The 16,191-nt window shown below is 37.4% G+C and overlaps 1 protein-coding gene across 4 annotated transcripts in view; it reads right to left on the reverse strand.

Moving 5' to 3' along the window:
* Positions 1-888: 888 nt before the first annotated feature.
* Positions 889-16,191, reverse strand: part of RALGAPA1 (Ral GTPase activating protein catalytic subunit alpha 1) — a 238,597-nt gene continuing 223,294 nt past the window's right edge. For 2 of the 4 annotated variants that reach the window (XM_077819062.1, XM_077819058.1), the window contains exons 39-41: positions 11,583-11,707; positions 10,910-10,940; positions 2,107-2,244 (exon numbers count right to left, since the gene is read on the reverse strand). In XM_077819062.1, coding sequence (XP_077675188.1) covers positions 10,933-10,940; positions 11,583-11,707 — 133 coding nt within the window. In that variant the 3' untranslated portion in view covers positions 2,107-2,244; positions 10,910-10,932. Of the gene's footprint in view, positions 2,245-10,909; positions 10,941-11,582; positions 11,708-16,191 lie in introns of all 4 variants that reach the window. The other 2 variants (XM_077819060.1, XM_077819057.1) reach the window with 1 other exon arrangement.

Genomic DNA, 16,191 nt, shown 5'->3' on the forward strand with positions numbered 1-16,191 from the left:
TAGGAATGGGTTAGCAGGTGATTTTGTATAGACTAATGGATTAAAATAATCAACACCTGTACCCTCTCAAATGAGCAGAAGAAGAAATTTAAAATAGCTGGATTGGCATCCTCTACAGTAATTATTTCGTCACAGTTTAGCATCTATACACAAATAAAAGTACGAAGACAGAGTAGTGAGACTTATATAACACAAGATTAAAGAGACAATATTAGTTTCCTGAGTACAATTATGAATGAGAAGGGTGTTTCCCTTGTTTGGCTCAAGAACTCAGAAGAGTCAATCTATAAATGGGGGAAAACCTTCACACAAAACTCCTGCTGAAGCAAAAGTTTCAGCTCAATAACACCGTTTTGTCAGAACTTATCTGAAGAGTGCTATTATTTCAGAAGTGCATCTTTGCAGTGATCTGTTGAGAAACCAAAATGGCTTGTAATTTGGTATTCCAGGAAGGCTTTTAAAAAGTACCGAAAGTCTAAAGGGAGGTTTTACACAAATCTAATTAATTTCCTTAAAGTAAATTCTCCCTTGGAGAAACTCAATGAATGAGACTATCGCACCGCCAGCCTTAATCTTTGCTCCTACAATCAAACAGAATGAACTAAGAACAGACTAAAACCATATAATGACCATCAAATGCTGTTCCTGCAACTAGGTAAGAGCACATAGCTCACACAGCAAGATGTTCTCATGTTTTCAGAGGATCTGTGCTGGAAGCACTATGAGGGGCTAAGGCTAGAGATGTAAGAATTTACACCAAATTTAATAAGGATGAAAACAAAATCACATATTACACCAACCCTTCCCAAACCCTCTAATATATCTGATAACAGACTAAGCCACTCATTGATTTGAATAACAAGAGTCCAATCTTTGCAGAGGAATGGATAATATAAAGAAGGTGGTAAGAATAATTTTATTGTATTATTAAATAGCATGTCTTCTCTTTAACCATTACAAATTTGTAGATACTACATGAATGACAATACATAATTTATATTTCTATTGTTGCCTTATGGTATATTTACACATGCAGTTAGTACCAATGCCATGCTACATTTCGTTATAACAGAATATGCCCAACTCAAAACAAATGTGAGCATTTCATCGCCTGTAGGAAAATACCTCTGGGTGGGTGGTATGTGTACTAATCTGCACCTATATGGTTAGAAAACCCCCCCAGCATTTCAGGTCAGACTCCTGGAGAATGTTCCCTTTTCTTCAAAAGTACACATCACTGTAGCAATGAATTTACATCAGAAAAGTGCTTTTATGTAAGAAAGAGTAATATAGATCTAAACTCTGCAGCCTGATGATAAAGGCCACAGCTTCAGACAATAATTGACTATTGATACCACTCAGAAAAGCAAACGTTATAAAAATATTTGGAAGCCAAGCATAAATAGAATTTCAGCACAGTGATTTTTCTTGTATTTGGGCATAGGTTATGGCATCACCTGCACAGTTATGAAATGATACATTACATTGTGAAGGAGTTGGTGCTGCTAGCAAATTCTCTTATTTGAACTCTGAAATGCTAAAAGACCATTTATTTTAAGTATTTTATTCTTATAACATAAATAATCTGTACACATCCTGTGCATTAACACTACCTGTGACATTTGATGAGGACGTTACAAATGCATTTTCAATTTAAAATTGTACATTCATTTTCAAATTGTACATATTTATTTATTTCTGTTACAAAGAAAATTTCAATGGGGGCACAATAAATATAATGTAATAAGACTGCAGTCTCCAATTCTGTGTGTGCCTTGAGATTAACAACAGGGTTAAAAGTGGCTATGTTAGACATCATCATCCTGGAAGGTAAAAAGTGCAGAGAAGAAACTACACTGAAAATAATATGGCAGCCTGGAGTTTTATTAAAAAAAAAAATAACAAAAGCTAAAATATTAAATTACAAATAAAATTCCAGTGTCGCTGTCTAAAATAAATGTACAGGAAAAGGCTGTGCTAGCTATGGGAGACACACATATCAGGGACATTTTCCTTTAACTGAAAGCAGAGAGTCAGTGCGTTAGGGGGTTGCTGATCACTGTTCATTAGAAAGCTGCAAGTTTCTCAATGTTTAGGATTTGTTGGCTGAGCCAGAGGAGCGGCGAAGTTTCATGGACATTCGGCTCTTGCTAGTCCGAGGAGACATTGGAGAGGCTAAATCGGTCCCGTCCACCTGCACTGCTGCTGCTGGAATTTCGCCTGGCTGGGTCTCTGGGCAGAAGCCTGCAGAGGACACCAAGCTTGTTAGTACAGTCTTCCTCACTCACAGCAAGGAAATCTACAGACACGGAACAGATGGGAACTGGAGCTCCGCCATCAGTGCGCAGCATATACTAACCCTTTACCAACTGTGGGAGACTTCACTGCACATGAAAGTAGCAACAGAACACATTAACCTCGAGAGAAAAAACTATGCCAAAAACTCTGACTAGTCTACAAGGTACTGTAAACCTCAATCTCTGCAATGAGACAGGGTTGAAATGGGCAACACCCCCATTCCCCTCACCATGAGGGCAAGCACCACGGCTTTCTTCAAGGATGGAGAGTTATTATTCCTACTATAACCAGAGAGAAAGCGAGTTCACTTGGCAGTCAGAATGTGAAGGCTTAACAGCTTGGTGAGCATGCAGTGAATTCTAGGAAAGCAATTGAAAAGGCAGAACTGGGGGAAGGGGATCAGTAAGGAGCCCTTTTTGATAGGACCTAATCTTTAGTAAAAAGCACCAGAAGAGAGATTCCTCCAGATGCACAAGGCAGAAGCTTGAACAGATCTTACTAATTGGATGTGGTACATGTTTTATTTTCTTTATTAAAGGAACAAGATGAATTTAAGATTACAGAAGGCAACTCATTACCTGAACACCCTCAGTGGGCCCAGAGCCTTTTTTTGAGAGCTGATTATGAAAACCACACCACCCAACTCTTCTGTCCTCAACATCCTTTCCCACAAAAAGATGCCAAAGGAAAAGTAACAAACGTGATATCAAATTTGCGTTCTCTCTAATTATTTCTGCGTGCAGAGATTTATAACTGTGTTCATCAGTCCCTCTTGAGCATCTACAATAAACAGGGTTGGGTGAATTTTTTTCCTTGAATAGTTTATTAGCCAAAAAATGTAGTTTCAGCTGACCTGAAACTATCAGTAATGTGTTGAATTTGCTAAATAGTTTTGACCAAACTGAAGAACTTGAAATGTTTAGATAATGTCAGAACTAAGCATTTCATCTTGAAATATTTTGTTTTGATTTCAGGCATTTTCATGTAAACAAAGTAACAGATTAACAAAACACGTACAGGGGTGTGGAAGACGGTGTCCCTTATAACCTTTAGTCCAGTGGTTCTCAACCTGTTTATCATTGTGGGCTGCAGGTTGAGAACCACAGCACACTCCTCCCAACCTTCCCCCCCACAGTCCCTATGCCCAGTGCCCCCCTGTCCAGAGACCTCTCCACAGAGTGGGGTCAGGAGCGAAGCCCTGGGTGTGGGACCAGACAGCTGGGACCCAGACCCGCTGCATAGTGCTGGGCAGCCGCATTGGAGACCCTACAGCATGAGGCTGGACCCTGCCAGCCATACCCTACCGCGTGGGGCCGGGCAGCCAGACCCGGACCCTGCCATGGGGGGGCTAGGCAGCCGGGACCTGAGTTCCACTGTGCCTGGCAGCTAGGACCCCTGGCGCCAGACCAGGAACGGAGCTCCAGCAGCCAGACCTGAGGCATTGGGCCAGAAGTGGAGCCCCACCTAAAACCTGGGGGTGCTGCAGCACTCCTGCAAACCGCTAGTTCCAGTGCTCAACCCCCTCACTGCCCAGAGCCCCCCCAAACCTGCCCAAAGACCCACTCTCCCCCGACAGCAATGCTCCTGTAGGCTGCCTTATGTGGTCTTCCCCTCAGCCAGCCCCACCCCGTGCCAGACCAGAGCAGCACATTTTGAATTTCTTTTAGCACACAGCTGGTCCACATGCAGCCTGCGGGTTGAGAACTGCTGCTTTAGCCAGTGCTTAGAATACTCTCCTGGCATGTGGGAAACCCAGGTTCAATTCCCCTGATGAAGCAAAGGGATTTGAACTTGCACCTCCCACACTGCAGGTGACTGTCCTAGTCACCAGCCTATGGGATATTCTGGTGTGGGTCTTTCTCAATCTGTCCTGTTAAAGCTGTTCTACTTAAAAAACAAAACAAAACACAAAAAAAATTAAAGTAGTCATTGAAGCAGGAACTTGAACTTGCGTCTCCTACATTCTAGGTCTAAACACTTGGCTTATCAAGTCACTCTCATGCTCTTTCCCTGGCCCAATGACTATGGATTGCTCCTATGAATGACAATGAACAGGTCAACAGACTCTATAGCAGAGGTTCCCAAACTTTTTACCTCATGCCCCCCCTTACCCTTGTCTGTGCCCCTCTCCCTCCCCGAGCTGGGGCTGGGAGCAAGGTCGTGGCTCTGGTGGGAGGTGTGGATAGGGATAAGGGGGCTGATGCTGGGGGCAGGGGTGGGAGCGGAGCCTTGGCTGGGGCTGTGGCGGGGTGGCACTTCCTCCCCATCCTCCGTGGATGCTGGCCTGAACCCTAGCCATACCCCTGAACATTCCTCCCCTCCCGCAAGGGGCATGCCCCACAGTTTGGGGACCTCTGCTCTATAGCCTGGTAGTTAGGGGACTCACTAGGATGTGGGAGATGACCGAAGTTTAAGTCCCCACTCCCGTGACTATTTATAATAAATGGAACAGCTTCAACAGAACAGATTGAGAAAGATCCACAGCAGAATATCCCATAGCTCAGAGACTAGGACACTCTCCTGCACTGTGGAGATGATGAAATTCAAATGCCTTTTCTATGCCAGGCAGAGGAGAGAACTGAACCGGGGTCTCCCACATCCCACATGAGTAACCCTAACCACTGAACTAAGTAGTATAAAAGAGGGCCTTTCCTTCCCCCCGCACATTTTATGAATCTAAGCCTTTGCTACTGTGAAAATGCCTGAAATCAAAAAAATTGAGGTTGAAATTAAACATTTAGTTTTTGATCCAATTCATATCCCCCCCAATTTTTCTGATTACAAAACAAAAAAAAACAATGCCCCCCCAAGAATCAAGGAATTCCATTTTCATTTCAACTCAAAACCATTTTTTCCTGAATTTTCAGAATTGCCATCAAACCACAAACTATTATTCACTCAACTCTAACAGATAAACTTAACTAATTATAATTAACTTGTAGCACAGCCAGGCCGATTGATTTAGCTCATTACCTGAATCCTTTCTGATCACTTTGACCTGTAGAAACTATGGGTGAAAACCTGATCCCTCTTAAATCAAAGGTAAAACTTCAATAGGCTTCAATGGGACCAGAATTTCAACCTATATTTTTCCTGTACCCTGGCCTCTTCTGTACAACATAGATGTAACAATCAAAACTGAGGCTACCACTCCTCAGCGTAAGCTCAATGCATGGAGCGTGTCACTTCATTACACATATAAATCTCTGAATATAATTTATTTTGATGATGCCCTAAAGTGGCCAGTGAAATCACATACTCAAGTCAGAAGTATGCACCTAAAACATATTGCCATAAACCAAACTGATTAAACAACTCAGATGTTCTATTTGACCACATCTTCCCATGTTGTTCAAACTGACATGACTCATCCAAGTGACAGGGGGAGGAAAAGGCACTGTGTTATTTGTTCCCCAGCTGGTGATAGTAATTCTGTTCATGAACTAGGTACTGCACTGCCAAAGAATCTGGAATGGTACTATAGTGCCTAACTCCCTATGCCTTATAAAAAATGCAAGTGGGGAAATACCCCCCCCACACACACCTTTTCATTTTCTGAAATTCTATCTTGCTCTAATTTTATAAGGAATTAAAGTACTTCAAATCATGGGAATTAGAGAACAGAAAACAACCACGGATGTTTTGCACAGCATGCCATTCACAGCTAGCATGGAAGACTTTCCGTTTCAAGCCTTTGCCTTTTACCTTGATGTGGCCAGTGCTTTCTAGTGGAGGTTTTAGAAGGAGAAGAAATATCACAGCATTTCTTTCTTTGTTGAGAATGAAGAAGTGATGAGGAAGGAGTGGACACAAGTGGGGGGGGGGGGAGAAAAGATAAAAGTAACAGGTGTGAGACACTAGACACAAACCGCAAAGATTGAAGGGCATTAACAGATGAGCACAGATGACAGAATAGATAGAATTTCATTATGTAACTGCTGTTCATGCTACAGGTTAAAGAGAATGACAGGTTAGTATGCGTAATGAAGCAATAGCTCTGAAATCAGGAGTTCTACTTACCAACTAAAGGTTACAAGGAAAAAGAAAGAAAAAAAAGAGTTCTATAAAATAACCTAGATCCAGCAGCCTTATTTACTACAAATGTAATACATGCCAATCATCTATCTTAAGCTCTTTTAAAAAGTTTGTGAAAACAGTTAAATACTTCCCTAAAAAAACCTAGAAGGAAAAACAAAAATGGAAGTTTGATATTTGGTTTCTGTTCACCATCACTGTTTCACATTTTTAATATGCTCAGAATTACACCTAGCATAAAAAAGGAATCAGCTGAAAAGATGAAATAGGGAAAAATATCAGTGTAACATTTGAGCTGTATTGTGAAAGTCAAAGGGTAAATCAGCGCATGGTGTTTTACCTATAGTGTCAAGAGAATTCTAACATTCACCAACTTTCAAAAGAAAAACCACCAATTATATTGGATAAAGAAATACTTCAAAAATAACATAATTTTGATGGAAGTATTACTCCAGTATTGCATAATATTTTGTTTACAGTTCTTAAACAGAATTTTTTCCCCAAAATTCTCTTTTCTAGGAAAGATTTTGCATTTCTGGTCTTTTGCTCAGATTTCGAATGAAAAAATCAAAGATTAAAAATCTTCTGTAGGATGGAAATTCCAGTTATGCACAGCCATAATTATGATCCTTGCAAGTACCTTGACCTAAAGCAGGGATAGGCAGGGGAATTCCTGAGTTCTCTCCCCAGCCCTGCCAGCCATGCAGCCTTAATAATGAACCTTTACAGTTCTACAGTACCTTTGCTACTGAATTTCAAACATCACAATCCATTGTAATTTTCAATCCCCTCCCATAGAGAGGTGAGCATCTTTATTCCCATTTATAAGCGGAAAATAGAAGGGAAGAGAGAGAGATTAAGTTACATTGAATTAATGGAAGAACTGAGATTAAAACTCAGTCCCTCCATCATAATCCCCGGTCCCAAAACTAAACTACTAAATCTCACGGCCTTCTGTCAGGTGGACAAGTCACAACTTCGATGTTCCCCAGTTCCTCTACCTGTAAATTTGGATACATACCTACTGCACAGGAGGCCGGAAGAACTGTGTGAATATTGTTTTGAAATGTTCAGTCACTAAACTATTCTCTATGGGATCAAAAGGCTCCTGCCCTGTTCAGGGATGGGCTAAATGGTTATAGGATCCAGACTGATCTCATGACACAATATTCTGACCAAATGAACTGTGCTAGAGGAACACTTTGTTTATAGGAATCAGCATAATTATCTACGGTGGTCCGCGGCATTGGAGTGAAAAACAGGAAAGGGAAAAAACTCTTCAGTAACAAGCTAAGGATCTGAGCCTCACTTTGTCAATAAGCCCTTCCACAGCCATGATTTTAACATTGACAAGTATCCTGGCCTGCTCTGCATCAGAGAAAGCTGTCTTACTTTGGGGACTGGTATTAGCTCACCTCAGGTTACTGTTACAACCTCCCAGGTTACTGTATTCAAAGATATATTACAGGTTACTGTATTCAAAGATACAGGCAGGACAAGCATGAAGGCAAAATAGCCATTCTATTCTGTTTGTCTCAAACACACGGTAAAGCTCACTTAAAACAAAATCATTTTAGTGTGTCCACCTATTCTGCAAGTCCAGCTCCTATTAAGACAAACAAGCTATTTCTCCTATAGGCAGAGAGAGAGAGAGAGAGAGAGATATTACTTCAATTTTTAAACACCTGGGAAGTGCTCAGATACTATCATCTTCTAAGAAACAACTGTAGTGACCAAAATAAAGGTAACAGCTCTTTCTAAGGTTTGCATCTTCAGTAAAGTTAACCAGTGTGTTGAAGCACAGTGTTGAAAACATTCAACAGTGTTTAATTTGCCTGTTTTTCAAATATGGTCAAAACATTGGCACATCAAAACTAAACAACAGACGGTCAGGGACAAATGTATTTACAACAGTTGGTGATTTTGTCTTAGCTTCACACTTTCTGTAAGTTTAATCTTCCCCTAAAAGGTGAAATTGTATGTACTGCCTCCTTATAAAGCCTATATTCATCAGCTGTACTAACATATGACTGGTCTTGGAGATCATGGTTAGATTTAAGAAGACATTTGCCATAAGGTTATTAAAATAATGGAATTGGGGGCCCAGAACACTGAAAACCTAAAAATATTTTGCGTCCCTCTTCAGCCACCCCTATTTCTAGTCAAGAATGGCCATAAACTGTGGAATTAGTGAGCATTTTAAAAAAATCAGATATCCCCATTATATATCTTGAATTACCAAGCATATCAAATTTAACAAATATCCCACATGGTTAAGTAGAATTTAGACCTGTCAATATATTTTAAAATGAATGTAAAAACTCCAAAAGAAATCTAATACAATAATATTTTAACCCAATTTCTAAAAAATACAACGGTTAGTGAGACAGGATGCATCCTTAAGGTTGTTGAGAAATTAGATGTAAAAATGGTTCAACCCATGGGACCAATTCTCCACTCTGTTATGATGGTTTTAACCCTCATATAACTCCATTGGCTTTAATGGTGTGTAAATGGCATAACAACATAGTGTAGGCCTTATATTTGTATCAGTGCTTTTTATAGAATCCTTTTGAGAAAGCATTTTGAAATCCAGGTTTAGGATTTCAATATTTACCTGGAATAGTGATATTTATTTCTGTCAGACAAGAGAGGGTTCAGTAAGTTTGTTAATTTACTTGGAATAAAGAGGAGAAAATCCGAATTTAGTTTTAGCCATCTGCCCTCAAATTGGTACCTGGTAATTTTCCAGATTTCAAAACCAATTGATTTAAAAAAGTGATTTCTTCATTGTTTCTCTTATAATTTATAGATTACTCTGCACACGTGAAGCTAGCAAAAATAAGTAACTGCTGTGTAAGATGTACTCATTTTCATTCAATGACCACTAATATTTAGACAATGATTGCATAATTTAATCTATTCGATTTTTTAATAATAAAAGAACCAAGTACTCAGGGCTCTGATCAGGGATGGCAATACTTCTTTATCATATTTGTATTAACATAGCTTTTATCCATGTAAATATGTAACATTTATAAAAAGACACTTGTTTAATATAAGTTATTTGCAGAAATTAAACTGTGTCTATAACTTTTTTTTTTAATGAAGTCTATAATAGATACAGTACATACATGGTTTATATATTCATATGTAAGAATAATTATAATATTCCTGTTGAGATTGCCATTGAAAAATAGTTCATTTGGTAGAATTGTTTAACGTAAAATAAAGTTTTAAAAGTATTTGTTCAAACTGCAGTTAGAGAAAATCAAGAAAGATTATTTTAAAAGGAATACAGGAATTGCCATTCCAGAACAGACCACTGGTCTAACTAACCAAGTGTTTGATAATCGATGCTTCAGAGGAAGGTGGCTTTGCTCCACTTCTCCCCAAAAATACACCAGACAAATTGTGCATACTATACCCTCTAGTGCAGGGAGGTAACTGAAAGCGAATAGATACAATTGAAACAAATACCTGAGTAAGTACAAAAAAAAAAAAAAAGAAGAGAGAGAGAGAGAGAAGGCAACTCCAACCATGTGGAATAACTACTGAATACCATTAGGAAGGAGGAAGCACAGGTATTTTTCCTTTAAATAAACACTAGTAGGGTAAATATAAATGTTATTTCTAAATTTCTTAGGAATCCTGTTTTGAATCTCAAATAGGTCAATATCCTGTAGCAATCAAGTCTGCTGATTAAGAGATGTGTAAAAAACATGTTACTTTAACATATTTCTTGTATTTAGCTTATTTGTTCAGTTTAACATTTATTGTATTTAAATTTAGCTTCCACTTGTTCTTGAGCACTTGTGCTAGATTTCACTATCCAATTTCCAATCCTATATACCTCTATTACATTCCTACTTCCTGTCACATTTTCAAACAAAGTAATCGCAGTGTTTTTAAGCTTTTCCAGTATTTTTAAGATGTCCTTAATCTTTTCTCGACCAACGTAGCCCATGTGTTTTAGAATGTATTTATGTAGATCTTAGACATTTTTGCAATCAGAAAACCAAATATAAAGAAGTACCAATTTACCAATTCTAATCTCATTTGATTTCCGTCTATTGTTTTAAGAAGAAAACTGAACTGATTTTACTCAACTGCAAATGTGTGAATCATGGCATTTTGCTTTGCTTTGCATTAAAATTACACAAGTTTATCAAAAAAATTTCAAGTGTTATACATTCTTCTCCTCTTCCTCTCCTACAGCACCATTATGGAACATCAATGCAAGACAGTACAGGGTACAAAACACACCACTGCCATTCATTACTACTTGTTCATGCTGAGAAACAAAAGGTCAACACAATAAAGTGTTACTAGTTCAACAACTGTGTCTACCATTAGTTGCTTTAATCCCATAACCACTGTTAGTGTTTCATGCAGACCTGGGATTAGTAAAAGACTAAAACTTGAAGAAAATGTAGTGGTAATTTCTCAATCAATGTGAAATTCTTTTTAGAGTGAACAAGGGTAACAAGAAAAGTTTGCATATAACTTGGTTACAAGTTTAGTGCTTTAGTAAAAGTAGTAAGAACAGAGGGTGTTTTTGGACATTTTGTCTTACCTTCAGATAAACAGAACTGATATTTAATGATCTAAAAAGAGGGGAAATAAAATAAATGAAATAATCATAAGGAGTCACAAAATCATCATCAGAACAGGAAGGCCCTGAGTTTCTCATTTTCTTAGTGATTATTATTTTTATTAGTAACTGAAAATGCAGTACCTTCTTATAAAACAGATTCCTAAAGATAAAAAATGGATCTGAAACAATTTTGTTGCTTCTTAATATTTTGAAAATATAAAGTTGGTGAATGTAAAATTTTCTTGGCATTTTAATTGACCTTTTACATTACAGCAAGATAGCAATCTAAAGCTGTCTTAGAGAAGGTCTAGGAATAATACTTGAGGATTCATCAGCCCGCAGCTCAGAGATTTAGTTTGAGCATGTGATAAACATTCATTGTAAAAATACAGAACTTGGTTGCTCTACTAAAATGTTTTGCCAAATCATAGTGCCAGGCAACAAACTAAGGAATTAAAGGCAACTCTCCTGTGGTTATGAATTACACAGTTGCTCAAATATGAAAATATAACATCACTTTGTACATTTTCAGATTAATGATCAGTCTTCATAATACATAAAAGTTTGGAATTTACAGATTTTATAAGTAAGGATACTGCATTTTAAGTGTCATTAAACACTATGGAAAGAATTTCTTTATTGAATTTCTTACCTGAATCAGAGGGCAAATGGTGATAGGGTGCTGGACAGAAAACCTGAGCAGCAAAGTCCTCAAAAGTTGTGGGTTCTAGATGGTGTTGAACAATTGTTTGCAGATATCGAGCTCTCTCCTCATAACTGGTTTGCCCAAGAGTTAAGGATCAACTTTAAATCACAGCACACATTTGCTAAACACTAAAGCTTACTCAGTAATTCAGCTATGTTATTCCCTTTAACAAATTTATTCATGTATGTGCATATTATAAATTTCAATGACCATTTGCAGTTTACTAACACTGAAAGTATGGCATTTTTGGATTAAATTAAATTATTCTCAAATCTTTATATAACATTATTTTAGTTAGCCAATAAAAATGATAGTTAAATAATGCAACATACGTTAATTAGAGATGGGTCTGAACCTAAACTCTGGATCTGAACCCCTTCTGAACACTGGGATAGGTTATGTACCTGATGTGTACCTCATGGCTCAGGCTATTTCAGTTATAATACTGTTCCAACAGCTGGATGCAGCTAAAGTAAAATATCTTTGAATAAGGCTACACACTGCCTTCAGGTCAATTTTACTTTCTTTTCTTATGCACCTCAAAATTGTTTCAATCAACCTAAGATTACAGATTATTTTCTAAAGCAGCAAACTGACTTGGTCATAACACTGTTTAAAATTAGGTTTTAAAAATTCTGTAATTGTAATTTGTAGGAGTATAGTGTGAAAAATAACTATCATTAACAAACAACAAACTAGAATCCTTCTCTCAAAAAAAAATTCTATATATTTTCAGTGAAAAATAACTGTTTCCATAATCCCTAAACAAATTCATGTAGTTAAGATAAATACATAGCTTAAAATGAGTATCAGAAAAAAATACATAGTCAATTATGCCATTAAAAAAAGCAGACATATTTGTAAAGAATCTGCAGGACCCCTAAATACTGGCTAACAGAGTGTCGGAGGGCACTGACAGCAAAATACCGTACTTCCTTTTCACCACATTCTCCCTCTCTGATATTATTGACTGGAGACCAGTATCTTGAAGTGTTGTTGCTTTAGAAGAACCCTCTCCAGGTTTCTTGTTCCAGCAGGCCTGATTGTGCTGTTAGCACAGAGAGAGCGAGAAAAAAAAAAGAATATTTCTGCTGTTCATGAAAGCAAGTATGGAAATGGCTGTCAAAATGTAGAGCAGCAGGTAGCAACATACAATTATCAAGAAAAACGACCATGCTGACTTCATGTTGTATAGATCCTGAACTGAGAAATCAGTTAACCTTTTCTTCCACAACTTTTAAAGTTGTCCAGCTGGACTCAGTGTGTTGAGTTAGGCAGGCCATATTTAAATATCTTACATGAGCATAAAAGAAAAAAAAACATACTCCTACAGTATATTCTCATTAACATGTGTATTTTTAACAAATGATTTACTCTTTGCAAGTATTAAAATTTTCCATGAACATATTTTTGTTTTCATATTTTAGTAAGAGGCCTCACAGAGTGGAAGAACAATCTGAGGGTTGGCAGTTCGGAAGTCCTGAGTTCTAAGCCTGGTTGTGCTGGTGACTTGCCATGTATTTTTAGGGAAGTTATTTTACCTTTTTTGGTCTCAGTTTCCCTTTCTGTAAAATGGGGATAATAGCTACCTATCTTTCTCATTGGTGTGTTGTGAGAAGTAGGCTGAACATGTAAAATACTATATATAAGCACTAAATACTATTAAGTAGATGAGCCTGCCATTTTCAATTAGGATGAGCAATAAAATTTCAGCCCTGAATTAGGACTGAAGATAATACATTTTAGGTACTCTTCTGGCTTTCACGATTATATTTCAGCAATTAAAAGGGATATGTAGTGATAATCCTTATATGTAACTATCGCACAGGAAGCGATTACAACAAACGAAGTATATTTGAGTAAAATACTCTAAGAAAAAATGTGGCCAAAATCAATAAATACAATATACTTTGTCTAAAATAATTTTCCATCAAAAAATAGACACCATAGTATTCTTTGCTTATACCACAACTTGAGTACACATAAATATTGAAATCAACTGTCTCTCTGGAATTTTTGAAATTCTTTCTGAATACTGAGATAGTTGAACCTCAGAAGAATTCTACTCCGAAAACATTATAATGGAAACACTAGGAAAAGAAGAAATAAAAAACCCTCCATATAAAGTTCTTAAGTTGGGGGACATACACAGTACTGAGCCTTAACACAGGAGACTAATATAGCACAGTTTTTAAGAGGCTATATATAAGTGGCAGGGGATGAAACTGATGGTTGAAGTCTAAATAATACTACATATCTCACAACTTGTTGAAAAGCACTTTTTTCATTGGGGGAGATTCACAGCTGCTGAATTTTCTGCAGTTAATAGAGTCCTTTGATTCACAGCAGTGCCCCTTACACAAAAAATACTGGCCTTTGTGTATTACCAGAAGCTAATTTTCTATTTGGCTGAAAAGAGAAAAATGGGGTTATTGCTTCTCCCTCCTACGGAGCTTTTCATTATGCCTGATGCACTCAACTTCTAAGCTCTTCTGAGAAAAAAAATAACTGAAGAGGCAAGAGGTAGAAAAATGAGCTTGTTAGCACATTAGAAGTGAAGTATCTTGGTGGGCCCTAGAAATTCCCAGTGGTGTGTTAACTTATCACTCTATGCATGCTGGCACTGATAGTCTCCCAATTGATCACTCTCTTTTCGCACCAAAGGTGCTGCCAGGAAGCAAAGGCTGAAGGCCCACAGGAGAACAAGCTGCTATCAAAACAAGCTGTTTTTAAAAGTCTGCTTGAATGGATAAAATGTTTCATGGAAAACTAGGGTAGAGACACTTACCTGCTTTAAAAATGCTCTACTTTAAGAAGTCTCTAAATGAAACCTTTTAGTTTATCTTGTTACATCTGAAGCTTATACATAAATAAGGCAGAAATGAGGCAAAAATTAATATTTCGAAAGTGACCAGGACATTCCCAATCTAAATACATACTTCCAAGTCTAAGGGGAAAAAAGTCCTGGTACAGTTTCTGATTTAGTAGGGCAGTACTTGTTTTTATTATATTATCTCAATACTGCAAGACTAATATAAACCTTCACTTAGCAAACCCAGCAAAATCATCCAATTAGCAAACTTGCTCATTTTAGCAACATTTAATAGAATTTTTAATAGCTGGCTGAAAACAGCATCCTGTGTCAAGCTTTTTTTAAAACATGAAAGCTAAGGCCAGAATTACCAATATTCCATATTGTATGGATACAATGCTCAATTCTTTAAAACAAACAGCTTTCATATATTAAGAACAGAATAACTGAGTGTTTGGGTTTTATGTAGACTAACATGGCAGAATTTTGAGATTTACTAATTCACAACCCAAGAGTAATTTTATTTTTTAAACCTAAAAACAAGTTGATTTTCATGGTTGAAATGCTCTGATTATAAATTGCGTATGGATCTGAATATCTGCAATAGCAACTATAAGATACAGTAGTTAATTTCTACATCTATTCATAATAGGCTAGATATTTATCCTTTAAAAGGCTGCTCTCTAGGGAAGAGTTATTAGCACCTATAAATTGAGTGGCACATATAAACTCAATGGCAAATAATAATAGGCCAACTCAAGTTGTACTCTCATTGTGAATGGATGTTGCCACTAGCATTGGGAGGATGCAAGAATGGACCAAAAGAGAAAGAATCTGGAACAAGAAGTGTCGACATAGACAAGCAGACAAATCTAAATCTGGAACTCTTTCAAGTGAAGCAAATGAAGATTCACAGGTCTAAAGCAAAATCTACAGATTTTGCAGAAACTACTAAGCTTTATTTATTGCAGGAACAGTTATTCTTCAAAATTTTATCAATACAAGGAAGAAAACAGTAGCAGTACCCTTACACATTTTAAATGCCACTCACACTTCAATCATTGCAATTAACAACACTGGTATTCATTAACTAAATCATTTTACATATGTATTCATTATCTTTCAATTACATCAATACTGTAAATATGGAAGCAGTTTTAGGACTACTGATTTGCACAGGGGAACTACCACTGAACTCTTCGTTGTCACATTAAATATGAGTAGGCAATCTGTCAGAAAAGCAACTTCTCATGTTTCCTCCTCCTAATCACACTCCATCTTCTCCCTCCTCTATCACTGTTGACAATCTTAGTATCTTTATCTTCAACTTGGACTACTCATTAGGTCCTCACATCCAGGCTGCATCTAAATTTTGCAGATTCTTTCTGCATCACATCTCTAAGATACAGCCTTTCACTTTCATCCACCCAGCTAAAACTCTCATCCAAGCTCTCATCACATAGTATATTGATTACTGCCTTTTCTCTGGCTTTGGCAAATGCAATCTTACCCCATTCATATCCACTCAGAATGCTGCTGCAAAGATCATTCTAGACCACTGCTTTCAACCATGTCACCACTCTCTTTGCATCCCTCCACTGGCTCCCCATTTTCTATTGCATAAAACATAAGCTGCTGGTCTTCATTTTTCTGGTCTTTCATGGCTTACTACCACCCTTTCTATAATCTCTTTTTCACTATCAAAATGTTGGTTCCCATCTCTGATTGCCCAACGATATCAGC

This window comes from Eretmochelys imbricata, chromosome 6 (genome assembly GCF_965152235.1).
Source record: "Eretmochelys imbricata isolate rEreImb1 chromosome 6, rEreImb1.hap1, whole genome shotgun sequence".
NCBI lineage: Eukaryota > Metazoa > Chordata > Testudines > Cheloniidae > Eretmochelys > Eretmochelys imbricata.